The 17,016-nt window shown below is 45.7% G+C and overlaps 2 protein-coding genes and 1 long non-coding RNA gene across 5 annotated transcripts in view; 1 reads left to right on the top strand and 2 right to left on the bottom strand.

Moving 5' to 3' along the window:
• Positions 1-200: 200 nt before the first annotated feature.
• Positions 201-3,188, top strand: cyb5b (cytochrome b5 type B). Its single transcript, XM_003970025.3, has 5 exons — positions 201-667; positions 1,058-1,186; positions 1,753-1,779; positions 1,864-1,895; positions 1,990-3,188. The coding sequence occupies exons 1-5, from the start codon at positions 482-484 to the stop codon at positions 2,078-2,080; spliced, it is 465 nt and encodes a 154-aa protein (XP_003970074.2). The 5' UTR covers positions 201-481; the 3' UTR covers positions 2,081-3,188.
• A 1,437-nt stretch (positions 3,189-4,625) lies between these two features.
• On the bottom strand, positions 4,626-7,560 carry LOC101069763 (histamine H2 receptor). 2 transcript variants are annotated; one of them, XM_011610268.2, is made up of 2 exons: positions 6,606-7,560; positions 4,626-5,884 (listed from the first exon to the last, which is right to left on the bottom strand). In XM_011610268.2, exons 1-2 carry the CDS (start codon positions 7,396-7,398, stop codon positions 5,577-5,579), a joined length of 1,101 nt encoding a protein of 366 aa, XP_011608570.1. In that variant the 5' UTR covers positions 7,399-7,560; the 3' UTR covers positions 4,626-5,576. The 2 variants fall into 2 exon arrangements, with proteins under 2 accessions (XP_011608570.1, XP_003970073.1); XM_003970024.3 differs by having other exon boundaries at positions 4,626-5,863; positions 6,606-7,558.
• Positions 7,561-12,637: 5,077 nt separating this feature from the next.
• Positions 12,638-17,016, bottom strand: part of LOC105417292 (uncharacterized) — a 5,831-nt gene continuing 1,452 nt past the window's right edge. The window contains exons 2-3 of one of the 2 annotated variants that reach the window (XR_003890472.1): positions 16,813-16,952; positions 12,638-12,975 (exon numbers count right to left, since the gene is read on the bottom strand). This is a non-coding gene — a long non-coding RNA (uncharacterized lncRNA). Of the gene's footprint in view, positions 12,976-13,949; positions 14,015-16,812; positions 16,953-17,016 lie in introns of those variants that run through there. The other variant, XR_965035.2, reaches the window with a different exon arrangement.

Raw genomic sequence — 17,016 nt, 5'->3', positions numbered from 1 at the left:
ATACTTATAGGTGTGTATATGGTATACCCACATTGTTTTAGTGCTATGGTTGTGTTGAGGAATATCACAATGCGTATTATTTTTGCGTTTGCATTGCGCAATGACGGCGCATACTTGACAGTTTTGCAAATTTCCTTGTCTGGCCACCAATCGGGCGTTTCTGATTGGCTGACCTCGGGTCGGCGTGCTGTGATTGGTCAGTTTCACACGCCTGCCGACAGGATACGTAACATGCGTTGTCGATAAAGCATTTAGCGTTATGCCTATACAAATTCCGTGGTAACACTGTTATTCAACTTTCAACCGCGACCTTTGGAGCTTTTTGGAAAACGTCCCCCAGGAAGGAGAAAACCGATTCAAGCGTGACTCGTTAGCTAGCGTTGCGTTAATATTCTAGTTGGCTAGCAGGAGCTAGCATTTGCAAATCGCTCGTTATCAGCTACTACAATTACTTCCATTAACGTAAGACAGTGTGGGAACAATGAACGAAAACGTGTCCGACGCCTGCACGGGGGCTGTCGAAACCAATGTTGGAGAAAATGGTGGACCAGTGGAAGGTGATGTGAAATATTTCACTTTAGAAGAAATAGGAGCGCATAATATGAGCAGCGATACATGGCTCGTCATTCACGACAAGGTGTATGACATCACACGTTTTCTCGAAGAGGTAAGAAATAAATGGGGTGTTGTTACACCTATATTATTTCTTGTCTTTGCCTCAAATGTGTGCTTGCATAACGCCGTGGAATGAATGGCCGATTGTTCACCTTTCGACTACTCGTGTGTGTTTACGGTGTTCACATCCTAGACAGTCGGACTTTCTAGCACTTGGCTCCAGTTAGACATTCAGAATATAATTTAACGTTTATACAGTCTACCAATTGATTTTTAGGGAGTGATGTACTTTAGTTTACTTCCAAAACTGGAATTATATGGTGTGCCTACAACGTATTCCCAGTAATTCCTCCTGCTGTTTAATGGCGGAATGTGTGTGTTCAGGCTGCACCCTGCCGATTGTGAATATCAGCTGGTGTTCTAAAGTTCTCTGTGCCTTCAGCATCCAGGAGGCGAGGAGGTTTTGCTGGAGCAGGCAGGCGGAGACGCCACAGAGAGCTTCGAGGATGTGGGTCATTCCACAGATGCCAGGGAGATGCTCCAGCAGTACCTTATTGGGGAGGTCCACATGGTAAGAATGACTCCACACAGGATTTACAGCCACAGTCCCCTCTGTAGTCTGCGTGAAACCCCCGAGCATCAGCACGTGTCGTGCTAATTAGACTGTGTCACCAGATATTTTCCAAGAAAAAAAGCTGCCGTTTGTTTGGAGTCACAAGATGGTGTCATGTAGTGATTGTTACTTTTTTTTATTTATTTTTTTTGGGCAAACTTGGCTTGTTCATTTGTTTCAGGGCGGTTGTCGTGAGGATGACACTCGTTAGTAGTTTGCACGAGGCAACAGGTCCTGTTGTAAAATGAAACGTAACAAAGTTCATGGCAGCTTTAATCTGCAGCAGCTCGTACGTCTGCCCTCTCCCCCAGCACACAACACTTTACCCAGCATTTTCTCTGTTTATTTTTCTACAAATGATTCAGGGTTATCTCAAATGTCAGGTTGATGATTACATTTGGTGTCACAAAGGTGGTCGGTGCCACCAAGATGACCCCAATATAGTATTACAGCAGCTTTGAATGTTAACTTGAGATGGCCAAAATCACACATTTGACCAAATAGTTTTTTTTATATATCTGCAGGATGACAGAAGAAAGGACTCTGCTAAGGTAAACCCACTGTTTGTTGCTCATTCCTCCATCTTCACTCATTACCTGAACCTAATGTGTGCTCCATTTTGGTTTTGGCTACAGAAGGAAGTCCAAACAGATCCAAAAGAGACCAGGTGGGTTCAGCTGAAGCGCGTTCTGTTGCTAACGCCCTGTTAATTGTTGCACTTTTTGTGACTCAGGCTGTGTAACTTGTGGTTTCCCCTGCAGCTCCTGGACAACGTGGTTGATACCCGCCCTCATCGCCACCATTGTTGGCATCATGTGTCGCTACTACATGTTTGACCACAAGTCCTCTTGAGGGCTGACTTCCCAAATCCATCCCATTCTTATCATCCGGAGGCCTTCGAATTAACCCAATGCTCATCACATTGAGCACACACAGTCAGGAGTGTGTGCGTCCTCTGCAACCAGAGAAGAAGGGGAAAGAGTCATTGTCTCACATGCTGTGCATCAAATAGACAGTTCGGTAAATCCTTATACAATTGTCTGCCTTTCATTGTCTTTATATTTCTTTCTTACTATGCCGGTGTCATTTTCACATGCACTCTCCTTTATTATGTATATTTGCTGCCCTTTCTGTTGCCAGTCACCTCAGCTGATGCAACAAAGACAGTAATAGTGAGTAGTGACCAGTTTAGCACTGATTACCGCTGGTGATGGATTGAAATGTTTCTGTCTGATGCTCGGTCGCGACCAGGACGGGAGTTCCTCCATTCCCACGAGTTGGAGAATGCAGTTGTGGGAATAGTGAGTGGCTACGAATGCAAAATATTTAAAGCGAGAAGAATGCACTTTCAAATCTGTCTGTATGCTAATTTAATTGAAAATGGTGAACTATGTTTGAATTCATTTTGTCAGGTAGGCTTCTTTTTCTGCAGCGCCATTATTAAACATGCACATTTAAATGGAGCCCATCTATCTAGTGTGTAACCCAATGATATTTTATTAGTTTAATATAACAACTTTGTGCATTTACTTTGTTAGATGTCCACTCCTATGACATTACTTGGACGTTCTTACACTGTTTGTAAGCTCCTGGATTGTTGTGTGAAAAGCGCTTGTGACTCTGAAGCAGAGGCGGAGTGGATCAATCTTTCCAGGATAACCAGTCGCTATCTAATCCATCTCTGGAATCCCCAGATTTGCTCAGATTTTAATCACTTTTAAGCATGTATTCCAAAGTCATGCCTTGAGTCGAGTATCCCATTGGTATAGAGCGTTTGGGGACGTTCAGCATTCCATGACCAATCCCGTGTGTTGACTGAACTTAGTTTCTCTGCATACTGTATGTTAACTTTTTTTTTAAATTATTAGACAAGTCTTATTGCATCTCTACTGCCATTTTCTCTCATTTAAAATCTTTGAATAAAATCAGTCCTTTAAAAAAAAGTACTTAAGTTGTTAAATACTTTTCATGTGTGATCTTTTATATAATATATATATAATACACGGAGGTGGGCATCAAGGTCACCGCATTGACCTGGCCTGCCTCGCCTCTTATGGAACAGTACTCGAGATGGCCGCACGGTGGCGCTGCAGCGCCAAAGTTGAACTCCAGCACCGTCGCAGCAGCACCGATTTTATGTATTTACAATTAGGAAAGAACAATAAACACACACTACTCTCACGTGATGCCGATACTGTGCAATGAGACAAAAAACCTCAACGTTATAATAATGTACTACACATAGTATAGTATCACTCTGATCTTTGGGACAACATCCAGAATCAGCTCCTATATACCGGTATTTGTTTCAGAACCTTTACTCCATTTAAAATAGCACTTAAAGTTCTGTGTGGAGATTTAATGTTGACATTATTAGCTGGTCCACATTTCATTTCACCATCAGCCTCAGCACATTTTTAACAGCACCGCGTTGATGTGGTGTGTGATTAATAGTGACAGCGCAGAACTATCTGCTCTTGTACTGCATGTTATGCCTATGAGAGAACCGTGCAGATATGCAACATCACTCTCCATCCCCACATTGCATGTCCGCCTCACAGAGGGCTGCTAATGCACACACTCCAGCGTCCTGGGAGACCAGCGGGGTGAAAATCTCAATCGTCTGGAAAAACACTTACGGATGCTGCAGGAATGAATATGATCTCTGACAAGTGGTTTGAGTTTGTTTAAAAAGCTCTGCCCACTTTAAAAATCAGACGCTTATATGATTTGTGTTATTTGAGACAATTCTACAATCAAATTTGCTTTATTTTTTGTTCCAGCTAGGCAGAGGGTCCACAGATACACCAGGAAACAGCAAAGCAGTGTCAGGTTTTGTCTGCAGGTGGAATCCGAAGGGAACTGCAGCTCTGACAACGGTCTAAAAGGTTCCCTGAAACACTCACAGTCCTCTTTTAGCTGAAGGACTTACACCCATTAGTGGCTCAGGTTCACTGCAAAAATGTTTTTGACGTGCCGACTCGTGTTTCTGACACAGGGGGCTCGAACTACTCCAGCTTTATTAAAATACAGCAAATGTGTGACACACACTGTTGTATCGATTTCATGTTTATAGCTGCTTATGGCCTGTAAGCTAGTTCACCTTTGAGACGTTTCTTTGATGACCGCTGATCTGACAGGCTTGATGCGAGCTCACAAACAGCCTCATTTTCTCTTCTCGGTGATTTTTGATTGCACAGGTGGCATCTTTAAACAGCCTCGCTCAGATGCACTGTCTGGTATCGCTCCCCACAGAGAGTGAATTATAGAAAAGATGCCGTTTGGAAATTTAAACAGGTCTTAAAACACAGAAACGCTCCCACAGATGAAGAAGCCAACGGTCTGTAAGGCGTGCTGATGACCTACGGCACAAACTGATTCTGAGCAACTCGCCAAATGACCACTGAAAAAGGCAGTAATGCTTTATTTAACAGTTCATAAACCAACATTTTTTGTTATCCATTCATTAGAGGGTTACAAAAGTCTATTACAAACGTGACAATTCTTCAGACAAGCTTACAACGGACCCGATTGTTAACACAGTTCAATATTTATTTCATTTTTCCCTTCCCAGAAAGGTCATCATCCGAGACTTCCACCAACTTTACCACCCGTGTGAAACAATACAAAACGCCGTTTGTTTCTTTCCACCATGCGGACCGAGCGCCGCAGGACCTCCAAGCAGCAATATCACGAGTTCAATATCTCAGAATAAACAAAGCCTTAAAAGTTTCCCGTTATCTCTTTGCCAGCACAAATGCGGTGACCTTTCTGCGGCGTCGCTGCTTAATTACCTTGCTCCTTGCACACTGCGAGACGGCCCGACGTAAAGGTTAAAGTCTCCCAGCTGTTGCGCGCCGAGGCGTCTGATGCCGGCTTTACATCCAAGAGGTGAGCGCTTCAAAGCGCTCGCCGTGAGGCAACGACAGATAAAATGACACATTAGTCGCCAAATATCAGCTTGTTGTGACGAACGACTGGAGCGAATGTTTCTCCCTGCAGCTCGGAGCACAACTGCTGTAGCATCACATTCTCTTCTGCGGGCGTGGAAGGCTGTAAAACAACTAAAAGATGCTCAAAGAGGCCATCTTGGAACAGTACGTGTGTGTTTGAATTAAAAAAAATAATAATCAGAAGTTACAGACGGAGGGTGTGTTTGAGCAAACACCACTTTCTGATTGAAACATGACTTAAAAACTAAAAGAAAATACATATATACACTGTTTACAACCTCAATAGTGTGTACTGTACAGAGTGTTGCTGTCAGCCTGTGCCGGTTATTCCAGATAAGCTTTTACGGAGCCGTACGTCACCAACATGCCTTCAGCGCGCCAGAGGAGGTCTTCAGCTACATGAGCGTCACCAGGGTGCAGGTGGAAGACACGCTGGAGGAGCGCTCGTGGATCCCGTTGTTGTTGTCCACAAACTCGGACTCGAAGTGCACCCCGGAAGCGCCCATTGAGCGGGCCAGGCCGGGGCAGAGGGCCAGCTCCGGCCTCCGAAGCACCAGGCGGAACTTCCTGCGAAAGCTGCGGTTTATCCAGAAGTAGAAGATGCAGTTGAGGAAACCGTTGGAGGTCGGGAGCCAAACCACCACAAACTCAACCCACTCCGGCACGCCGCTTCCCGAGACCGCTGCGGGACAGAACACAGAGGCTGCAGAAATGCATGGATGAGACGGCGACCCGAGACCTTCAGTTCCAATTCTCTAAACTGGTAAAGACCTCAGATGAACACAAACTGAAAAAATAAATAAATAAAATCGGCTTTGAGCGATGTTCTTCCACCAAAGGCAATAACATTCAGCCACTGATCTCAAATTCAATGTAGGATGATATAAGCCGGTAATTCTTGGCAGTTTGAAGGGAACCGCTTTGCATTTGGGCAGCAGCAGCCTCTGAAGTGTCGGTTAAGGCTGCCAGCTCCATTTCGCAGGAATCTTCATCCAGTTCAAAAAGACCTCCGCTTCCAAAAATAATTTCACTCCGACTTCAAGTCCGAGTCCCCAACGCGCCAAACCAGTCACATGACCAAAAAAGGGGTCATAAGAATGGATTTAATCTGAGCATATTTGTGACCCGGGAGGATAAATACCACAGGAAGTTACATCTGCCCCCAAGGTTCCTAGATACGCAAACAACCCAAATTTCAACTCAATTCTCACCAAAATTAATTTTACACTTTTCAAAAGCTGGACTTAGATTTCAAAACTCCCCCGGTTATCAGAAAATGCATGAATGTGGTGAATGGTTGGTGTAGAGGAGAGGGTGCAGAGGGCATGAGCGTCGTGACCCCTGAAGCGAAGAGCCAAGAATAGAAGAAATGTGATCTAAAGTCTGAAAGTCTCCTCATCAAACACGCGCTGCAGCTGACTCACCGTTGTAAATCATGGCGGCCATGCAGGGCGTCCAGCAGGTGAAGTAGGCCGTCATGACGGGCACCAGCACCCTGGATGCCACGTTGTGCCTGTTGCGCAGCGCGCAGCCGTACTGGCGCAGCTTCAGCCGCTGCCTCTTGGCAGCGCACCACACTCTCAGGTTGCAGTAGGTCATGATGATGGAGCAAGGGAAAAATATGGCGCCCGTCAGGCTCAGGGAGTAGCCGACATTCGTGGAGTAGGTCGGGTTGCAGACCAGCGACGCGGTGGAGAAGTGGACCTCGATGATGCCCCCTGGGAACGAGATGGGCGACAGGAGGAACGGAGGGAAGCACCAGGCGAAGGCGATCAGGAGCAGCGTCCTCCTCCTCGTCATCAGGGTGGAGCACTGCAGCGGGTAAAACACCGCCACGTACCTCTCCAGGCTGATCATGGCCAGCGTGTACATGCAGGTGGAGTAGATGGTGGCGTTGCAGAAGGCCACGACGTGGCACAGAGCGTCCGTGTGGCCCTTCAGCACGCTGACCGACAGGTTCAAGGGCATGACCAGGAGCCCGAAGGCGGAGTCCGCCACGGTCAGGGACAGCAGGAAGTACCGGGAGTTTCTGGACCAGCCCGCTACGGAGGAAGAAATCACCAGGAGAACCGCGATGTTTCCCAAAGTGATCATGACGCCCAGAACGATGATGACAGTGACTTTGACGGTCCAGTGAGTCAGCTCCTGGAGGCCCGGGGGGTCCACGCCTGGCAGGGTGCGTTCGGCTGGAGCCGACCAGCTCACTGTCGGGTCCATTTCTCCTCACAGTGCCATACTGGCAAACAAAACACGAATGGAATGAACGCTAATTAAATAAGAAATCGGAAGAGCTTAAAGGCGGATCTGCCTGGAAGCCGCCGCGGCTCCGTGTTGTACTGCAACAATCAGCAGCACCTGCGCCAATTAGTGCTGGGAGGACCCGGGGCAGCGCTGCAGGAGGATCCAATGGGCCACAACGCCTCCAGCTGGGCTAAAACCTTTGTTATTTCATTTTAGGCAGAAATCAGCATTAAACCCGAGAGCCTTGTACCGTTTTGTTATCGGAATGATGGGTTTTCACCACCAGAACCATTCCTATATCTGGAAAATAAAGGAATACTGTAAATACATTTATATGGGGAAAAAAGAATAATCTTAATAGTTTTGGGCAAATGGAAACATCAGATAGAAGGAAGACGTTTCAACTGGATAAAGTACCTGAACTTCTCTCTGTTATCCCTCATCACAATACCAGAGAGAATGAGTAAAATAAGCTAAACCCTTGGACAGAGGAGCACGTTTGGACACTATTGTTGTGAGGTGCAGATTTCCATCCACCCATCTTCTACCTCTGTTCCCCTAACGGGGTCCCGGTGGGGCTGAAGCCTGTCCCAGGTGCCTTTGGGTGAGACACTCTGGATAATCTGCCAGTATCTCATTCAGAGACAGGCCACCAGTCTCACCCAACCAGTCAATTCATCACATCATCAATTCACCAATTCACCATGTTTTTAGACTGTGGAAGCGGAAGTACCCGGAGAGAACATGCCAACTCCACACAAATAAGGCCCCGGGGGAAAGGGGTGAACCTTGAACCTCCTCGCTGCGAGTGCACCACTGCGTGACGGTGCCGCCCGAGATGGAAACATATTCTCTTGTGATAGAGTGTGTGAAGGTCGACCGGGTGTCCATATGGCCAAATTAATTCCAGTTAACGAGGCAGTTTCACTCCTACGGCGCTTTCATCACATATGCGCGTTGTCTCTGTGATGTAAACAGATGAGGTGACGGGGATGCAAATGTGGCCTATAAAACCCAGAATTAAACTCACTGAAGGTTTCACAGTACGAAAGCAGCCAGGGAAGTAGCTGTTTTCATCAGCCAGGCTCCTAGCTGGAAGCGGGTTTCAACAGCGACGACAACAACAACCATAGCCCGTCAACAATTTGTCACTATTCAAGCGCCGCACACATCCGACCCTCAGACCTGGCGGAAGGAGACTGATGTTGCTCATCCACTCGTGGAACCAATTTCCGCCATCACGGGCCATCAGCGCCGGGCTGTCCTCCACCCGCAGCCGCGGTTACGACCATAAAGGCTCGTTTATTTATTGTCTGCGCCGCTGAGTGGTAGCTGCCAACATGTCCTGTTTGGGAAAAAGGACAACATGACACAAAGGCAAATAAAAGGGAGTGAAAGATTGCCGCTGACCTTTCCCACCAAGGTAACCATCTGTCCTGAAGGTGTTCAACTGTGTGACAGTCAGTCCATTAAGCAGTACATACAACACACTGCACAGACGCAGCCACCCACTTCCCCGCGTCCCGGAGGACACTAATACCATCCATGATTGATTATATCAGCTATTCTCGGCCCACAAGTGGGCCTCTGAGCATCGTCTAGTGGGCTGCACGGGCAATGAGGCTGAAAATGGTGAGATTATGTTTTCAGTTCTTTTTATATCCGCAGGATTGTGCGGGGGGGGGGGGGGGGGGGGGGGGGGTGAAAACACTTCCAGGTTTATATGAAGTGACCACTTGAATGCTACAGAGCAAATTTGTTCCGCCAATAAGCTAATTGACGCTAATCAAATGCAGCAGCAAGCTGGAACGTTGCTCCGCAGAGTAGACACCCCTGCCGATGGTCTTAATTTAAAGATTCTGGGTCCTTTGTGCCTGAATATGAATCTTAGGTTTCCCATCCACATCGGACTACAACATGAAACCAACCCAAATGTATTCTGGGTAAGGTAAACGAAGCTGTAAGTCACCATTCTAGGCATTTATTTTTTAAAGGATGAATGGTTTAATATTTGGCAGCGTGCTTCGTAGAGTCCTGCAGTAGGTTTAGGGGTCATTACCCTCTTTTCTATGATTTCACCGCAGCAACTGTGACACCTGTGCCACAGGAGGACAATTTCGTGCACGTTGGTGCAAAGACTGCTCGTTTTTTCCTTGAACATCTGACAGCAATGTGTGTTTGATATATATGTGCTCCTTGTGGCTTTAATGAGCAGATTTCTCGAGGAGATGTCAGAGGCGAGGCCCCGAGGAGGGGACGGACTCGCTCTCCTCAGTTAATATTCCCAGTTCCACCCGCCCCCGCCCCACCCCACCCGACCCCACCATCCACGTGCTTTCACAGTGACGGCACAGCCGGTAGCCTGCTCACCTGATTCTGTCTCATCCTGCTAAACGCCCCACAGAGGCAGATAGCTGCGGGGTGAGCGTCCATGTTGTGGGCGTCCTCACATCAGATCTATGCTACGTCTGTCACGAAATATCCAAATTGCATGTTTGAGTCCTCGATTTAAAATGCCACATTCAAAAAACAAACAAACAAACAAACAAGCAAACGTGGTGCCGACTTCAGAAACCACTTTGAGCCAGTTCCTCCCTTTGTTTATTCTTCCACCCGTTGTCCTGTGGCGCGTTGATGAGATGTTGTCTTATGATGAAGAGCGAGTTCTGATGTTGAACCTACATGTGGGTGTGTGCCGCACACACCAGCGCTCCTCGCTCGCTCGAAGGCGCGTGAATAAATGCACAGTAGCTGATCCCATGTGAACGTGAGGCGGAGGGAGAGTGGATGAATTCATACATGCTTGCAATTGAATATCCTGTGAGTGGGCCGGCTACCTACTGCACAGCACTTCCTGGCGTGTAGGAAGGTAGCCATTGATTTGATCGGTCTGTGTGTGTGTGTGTGTGTGTGTGTGTGTGTGTGTGTGTGTGGGCAGCCTCACTGTATCCACCGGTGAGGGTTGGTGCCTGATGCTTAGCAGAGATAGCGCCGCGCTGCTGTGTGTGTGATGGGTGTTTGCTTGAAAACTCCATGTCAGTCTTGACGGCCCGTCTGACGTGGCTCTTCCTACAGAGATGGGGGGGGGGGGGGGGGGGGGAACCACAACAAAACAACAGAAACCTGGCAGGGATGAAGTCTTGAAGTTATTAAAGTGTCTCTTTGTGCCTACACGCCATCATGTTGTCATTGTGGACTCAGATAAGAGAGACTCTCCCACCCAGCGTGCAGGGACGAAGACTCAGGGGACGATAAATACTGTTTAGATGTTCTTTTCACAGCACAAACATGGGAAATTGAGCCTGAATTTGGATAAACAACCTACTAACAAAGTAAATGTGAGGAAAGTGGGAGTTCATTGACTGATTAGCGTTTGTTTTGTACCATCATTGAAGGGATCTCAGGGATGTGCGGAGCACTATAGATGCATTTGCACATGGGAAAAAGGGGAAAAAAATCTGAACATATAAAGAGCTGCATCCCGTTCTTAATAACAGCCCAATGTAATTCAAACAGCACATAATAACCCTGTTACACAATGTTTGTAATAAACAGGGCCTCTGCTTCTCTCCCTCATACAAAAATACTTGCGGTGAAGCTACAATTTCAGCCTTGCGTAACAGCTCTTTCATTTGAAAGGCCTGAACATCGAATAGAACAAGATGTTTTTACTTTCAGTGCTTTTTTTTGTCTTTCTAAACATTGTTATTATTAATGCACGTCTCTGCGGTGCTCCTTTTAAATTCTGCCACTCTGTGAGCACTGTGCTCTGTTCAGAACTTCGTGTTTCATAACATTAAATTAACTCATTAAATTAAATGTGCAATTAAACCAAGAGCAGCTTCCAGTGTTCGCTGTGTTTTTTTAAGCCGTCCTTTTTAAAATATGACTGCTTATTGCAGCAAGGCCAAAAATGCACAATTATGAAGATAAAGAGAAATAACCTTTTGCGGTAGCTTATCTAGAGGGTATATTCTCAAACATCACAGATTAAAAAATGCTCTATATCTCATACGGTCTGTTGAAGTGAAAGTTGGAATATAAAAACTAGCTGGACCTTCAGCTGCAGCCTCCTGACCAATTTATTTCAAAAAATACCATTCTATAATCCATCTGAAGATGGAACAAAGGTGACACCGTTTTTTGGGGGGAGATGATTTAAAAGCTATTTAACGGAGGTATCGAGCTAGAGTTGGGATTTATTTCCCATCCATCTGCTTGTTTGACTTTCAAAGTTTGTGGCAGGTGAACACACATTACCCACTGGCCCACTTTAAAGTTTCATTTATCAAAAAGATGCCGCTCTAATCGTGTCTCCGCTGTGACGGCCCTCTCTGCAAACGCTCCCTTTCATGCCGGCTTCTGTTGATTGGCGAAAAGAAATGTTTATTTTATGATGTCATGCCTGCGTGCGTCAAACTCTGGAGGAACACGCGGTGAATGTCAATGAGTTGCCGAGCCAAACGTGCGGCTGAAACCGGTTTCTGTTACTTTTGCTGCCTCAGACTGATCCCCCGCAGCCGAACGGACAGTGTCTCATTCCTAGCTCTGATACATGACTCTTGATCAGATAAATCCCAATTCAAACACCTGTATAATAAAGATAAACATCAAAGGGTGGACACATGAATTCACCAGGTACCTTAAGCGTGTAAAGCTTCAATGATGCATAATTTTGCTTCTACTAGAGGCCGTCAGAAAGCTAATTGTCTCTAATCCTGTAGCTCCAGTCAGTGATTCTTGCTAAACTAGTGTTTCTAGCTTTAGCATCCACCTCAGTTATACTGCTACGGGTACAGAAACATGACCTATGGGGGGACCCACGATGAGGAAAGAGCTTTGCAACTGTCTATAAACAGCACAGCGTGAGCTAAACAGCTCGGGATGGATTGAGTGATATACTGAGCTTAAATTTTACACTAAAATCAGAACTGATCAATGAGATATAAACACATAGATATATAGATATGATATAAAAAAAATACCTTTAAATGAGTAAAAGGTGGTGAAAGTTGAACATTTGACATTTAACATTTGTAGTTGCTAATTAACACCTGAGACTAAAGGCAATGAAATTTGTTTTGTGACCAAAATCGTTATAATACAGCAAAAGTCCACAAAATACACTCTTTAAATGAATACCTCTTATTTTCATGCTGATATTCTTCTCTCAAGCAGTCGTAGCATGGAGATTTTTCGAATCCAATTAGCGAGAGCAGAGCTGTGCTATTCATTATATGAATTCAAGTCAATGACCTCTCTGGCAGGAAAAGCAGGTTCAGTCTGCATGTAAAGAGTGTTGACTTGGCTCATACTGTACACTTTACTAATTTAAAATGAGTGTCTATTAGAAAACGTGGGTAAAAAGGTGGCAAGAGCGATGCATTGACACATCCACCGCTCCACAGCAGCATCATTGGAAGGTAATGGTTCGTTCCGCCCTGCCTGGATTCACTCGTTTCTCTAAGTAGAAATATGCACGCTTGCCAAACTCTCCGGATTCCAGCAGGTTTCCCATTCACACGCTGTCATGTCGCTGCTGCCTCTGGAGCCCTGGAGAAATGGGCAACAGAATTAAGCATATCTGGAATCCAGTCATTCCAAATGTGCTGCATATTCTATCAATGAGGGGAGAAACAAAGGATAAAAGGAGTGCAGAATGGCCCATTGTTGTGCTGTTGACGGAGTATAATGTTGTCAGGTTGTGGAGAAAATCACCATTTTTTTGCCCCTTAACACATTCAGCCTCACTGCTCGATGAATTCCTCCTGAACGCTCTGCTTCTGTGGAATTTATTCCCTTCTTTAGCTGATTTAAATCCACAGAGTTGCTACATGATGGTCTGCAGTGTTTTTATAAATCTTCTTGTTTAATTCATAGTTTCGGATTAAAGAGACAGGATGCCCATAATAGGTGGGACACTAAAGAGAATTCCCCCATAGTGCCGCGCTTTTGTTCTGCTGGCAGCAGCGCTTTCAAATTTATCTGTCCGATCAGGAAAAAGAGAGAGAGACATGATTGAAAGGCTAGAACACTGTTGTTTGTTGGTTTGATTATCTTTTCATGAGATTCAAATAGTGGCGTCTATAAATAATAAGTGGAAAGAGGTGATTTTCTGTTTTTCTCTATTGTTTATGCCTGAGCGACCGATGTGTTTAACGATATTTGCACATGGTTGCGGGGTCAAATGCTCCTTTTACTGAAAGAAACTCACCACAAAAGAAAGCTTTTGCTGTATTTGCAGGATAACAGATAAACATACTAAACCCTCCTTTAAACATGACTGTGCACATGTGCATTTATGTCATAACACTGCGATACTGCAGAGCTTACATTCAACAGGCTGATATCGTAGCAATAATTTCATGAATTCTTCCCAAACGCAGCACCATAGCAGCCACGGCGATGATAACTAGGGACGCTGGCAACGCAGCGTCTGTCAAACGGGGGCTGAACGCTGGCAAAGCCTGAGAAATGTGTGTTTTTCTGGCTGGCGCCGCGTCCCATGTGTCACAGACTTGACGACTCTCTTTCATCCTCACCGTTTAATGGCGCTTCCATGTGCAGCAGGCAAAAAGAATAGCAGATCATGCTTGGGAAAAAAGAGAGGGATGCTTTTTTATGTTCATGTCATCATCAGAAAAGAGCAGCAGATGATCTATCTATCTATCTATCTATCTATCTATCTATCTATCTATCTATCCATCCATCTAATTAATTAATTAATCCTGGAGCGATGGTTAAATGATGATGGGGTCCACTGATTGGAAATCTTGGGGTTGGACGCCTGTTACCAGAACGTAATTTCCACCGTAACAAACAATAATCTCAATATTTTCACCCTCTGTCTTGATGGACGCGCTGCTAGAGGGAGCGAACACGTGCGTCTTCGCTCAGCCGGGAGGCCGCCGCGTTTGCTTTGCGAGGAACTGCGGGGCGGCTCGCTCGTCCAGGAGGTGCTGCTCGGGGGTAAACGTCCACTAGGGATGCGGCTGCAATCAATAACTGGCAGCAATGCCACAGCCAGCAAATCAAATCAGCGGCTCCCACCGACAGCACATAAACACATCATTATCATATTGTGCCTGCATCTCGACACAGAAATAGAAATATAGAATTTGATCGAGTGCCGAGAGAGCCAGAGAAGAGAGTTCCTACACTAAACATGTTTTTTTTTTTCTACGCAAAAAAACAAATCCCAACTAAATTCATGAGGTTTTTGATCAGCAAATGTTTGACCCGAGGAACAGTTCATGTGGGCGGACTGTTGCTAACAGGAACGAAGACGCAGACGAGAGGTCAAAAGAACTGATCGTTTTTTCTCTTACGCAAGCTCTGAGGTCGCAGGGGGCAGATGGAAAACAAGAATCCTCTGATATCAGCACACTGAGACTCATCCAGGTGAAATGAATGATAAGAAGGGAGCGATAACTGAATAAATAATTAGAGGAGATGAAAACAAACCCAAAACACTGCTTTTCTGTCCGTCTTCCACCCGCAGGAGGGATCATGAGGGACAGGGTGGCAGGAAAAATCCACTGGGGGGGGGGTGAGACGGGCATGTGGAGGAGCTGTCTGCCTCCAACCAGTGAGTGCATGATGAGCCAGCAGCCCTAATTACCTGATGATTCACGGCCTCTGCACAACATATTTGCTGGATCCAAGGCGGAAAAACAGGCGCTCGCAGCTAAACACACCAAATTAATAAAGTAAAGCAAACTTAGAAGAGCAAAAGTCGCGTTTGTTGTCGATTTTAAAAGCGCGTTGGGCGTCACATTTCTGCTTTGGCTGATCTACCCGGGCCAGACGTGAGACTGACACGCCTCCCAGAAGACAAGAAATCAGTGGCAGCGATAAAGAGTCCGTCAAACCTTTGGAAATGTCACGCACGTCAGCGTGAGGCGCGGCGTAGGTGGGAGGCTGTTTGTGCCACAGGGGGAGCATAATAGAGAGATCTCTGTGGAAGGATGCTTTTAAACGTCGCAGATTCAGCCTTAGTCCGACTGTCTGGAAATGGAAAAAAGAACAGCTCTCGTGCTTGGATCAACCATCCCGCGGTGGCTCCGATTTGGTTTAATTACTGTTAAACACACTGGAAACTGAAGAACTTTTATGGTCTCATTCTACCCTGGTTGGGTTTCTATTGTTTCTTTATACTTCCTCTTCCATATAAATAGTTGCTATAGCAACAGTGATCATTTACAGGTAAAAGTTGAATGAAATAAATAACGGCGAGCTGCTGGTGCGCTCAGGCCGCTGACTTCCACCGCTCTCTTATCTTCTTCTCCATGTGTTCCATCCTGATCTCCATCCCTCCCCGGGGCCCTGCTACCTGTGCTTTCTCTAAATCCTGACATCAAACAGATCAAGCATTTCTCTTATTTCCTCCAGCATTTTTGAAAAAAAAACAACATTTTTTGGTTTGGAAAAAAAAAGAAGTTTGCTACAGCATTCAAATCTCCCATTCAGCTGACAACATCTGAAGAGGTTTGGGGTTTGTAAAGGCTGCTGCCATCTGCATCTCGCTACTGTGCTGCTTCTGTTTGTCTTCCTAAAAATACATCTTATTCTTCGTTATTCGCGGTTACTGTCGCCATCGGTTCTTCTCCAGTTCACCTCCAGTTCCTCCTGGTCAGTGCAAGGTCAGTCCCCCTCGGACCTTTTCCAGCTCTATATGTTTCTCAGGTTTCAACTATTTTTCCAAATATCTGAATCTAATTTGGTCTAATCTGTCACTTAGTTCAAGCATTTTAAAGTGTGATCATATCACACATTGCTGGTAGGTGCAAAGATATTTATTTCCAACCCAAAGATATGCCAGCACGCTCCTGAAATGCCACCGTCTTCCTTTCTAGCATCCCATCATGTGACCCGTACGAGATGCCAGGAAAGATACACTGCCTTGCTCATTTCCACATGCATCATGCTTCAGCGACGCACGAGGCTCTGTGATCCAGTGATCCTCAGAACAGGTGAGCCATCTCGCCGATTTAAGGCATCGCTTACAGAAATGGCATTTCCAGGCGATTGCGCAATCTCTGCAGAGGAACATTACTGTAAGAACTTGGGATTTATTTTAGAATATTCTTAAATTCCAGGTTGAAGGTTGGGTTTTTCAAGCAAATATATAGACAGGAGATAAAAAGTGCCCCATGTTCTTATCGTTTAACGACTTCTGAACAATGCACACGGGGCACTTTGACAGTCGCCGAACACAGTTTGGTCGGGAAAAAGCTGCTTGGTTTTATTATTCAGAGCAGCGTTGTGAGTGTTTATGCTGCTGAACTTTCTGACTCGGGGGGTCAAACGTGTTCAAGCTGCTTTATTCCTCTGCCTGTCAAGTACAAACCTGATGAGAATAAATTTTAATAAACACATTGCTGGTCTCACCGTGTCTCCTGTGGGTTTTGCAGATCCATTGGATTTTCCCATTTCAAACACATTCTGTGTGGATACTCGGCTGCACAGAGCGGGGCTGCGCTGATTCCAGGACGTGTGGTGGCGTTCCATCCTCTGCTCGTGCAACGTTCCTGATGAGAACACAAGGATCTATTTTATTACTTTCTAACATGACCCATTATTCACTTCAGCACA

The sequence above is a fragment of the Takifugu rubripes genome, chromosome 13, assembly GCF_901000725.2.
Source record: "Takifugu rubripes chromosome 13, fTakRub1.2, whole genome shotgun sequence".
NCBI lineage: Eukaryota > Metazoa > Chordata > Actinopteri > Tetraodontiformes > Tetraodontidae > Takifugu > Takifugu rubripes.
Note: the sequence above shows the minus strand (reverse complement) of the source record. Positions and strands in the feature narration are given on the sequence as shown.

Bases quoted from the DNA above. Each gene is read 5' to 3' on its own strand.
- cyb5b (XM_003970025.3), top strand. From the start codon at position 482: ATGAACGAAAACGTGTCCGACGCCTGCACGGGGGCTGTCGAAACCAAT. The intron at 1,187-1,752 runs GTAAGAATGACT...ATATATCTGCAG, and splicing joins TTATTGGGGAGGTCCACATG to GATGACAGAAGAAAGGACTC. The intron at 1,896-1,989 runs GTGGGTTCAGCT...TTTCCCCTGCAG, and splicing joins ACAGATCCAAAAGAGACCAG to CTCCTGGACAACGTGGTTGA.
- LOC101069763 (XM_011610268.2), bottom strand. From the start codon at position 7,398: ATGGACCCGACAGTGAGCTGGTCGGCTCCAGCCGAACGCACCCTGCCA. The intron at 5,885-6,605 runs GTGAGTCAGCTG...GCATTTCTGCAG, and splicing joins GGCCGCCATGATTTACAACG to CCTCTGTGTTCTGTCCCGCA.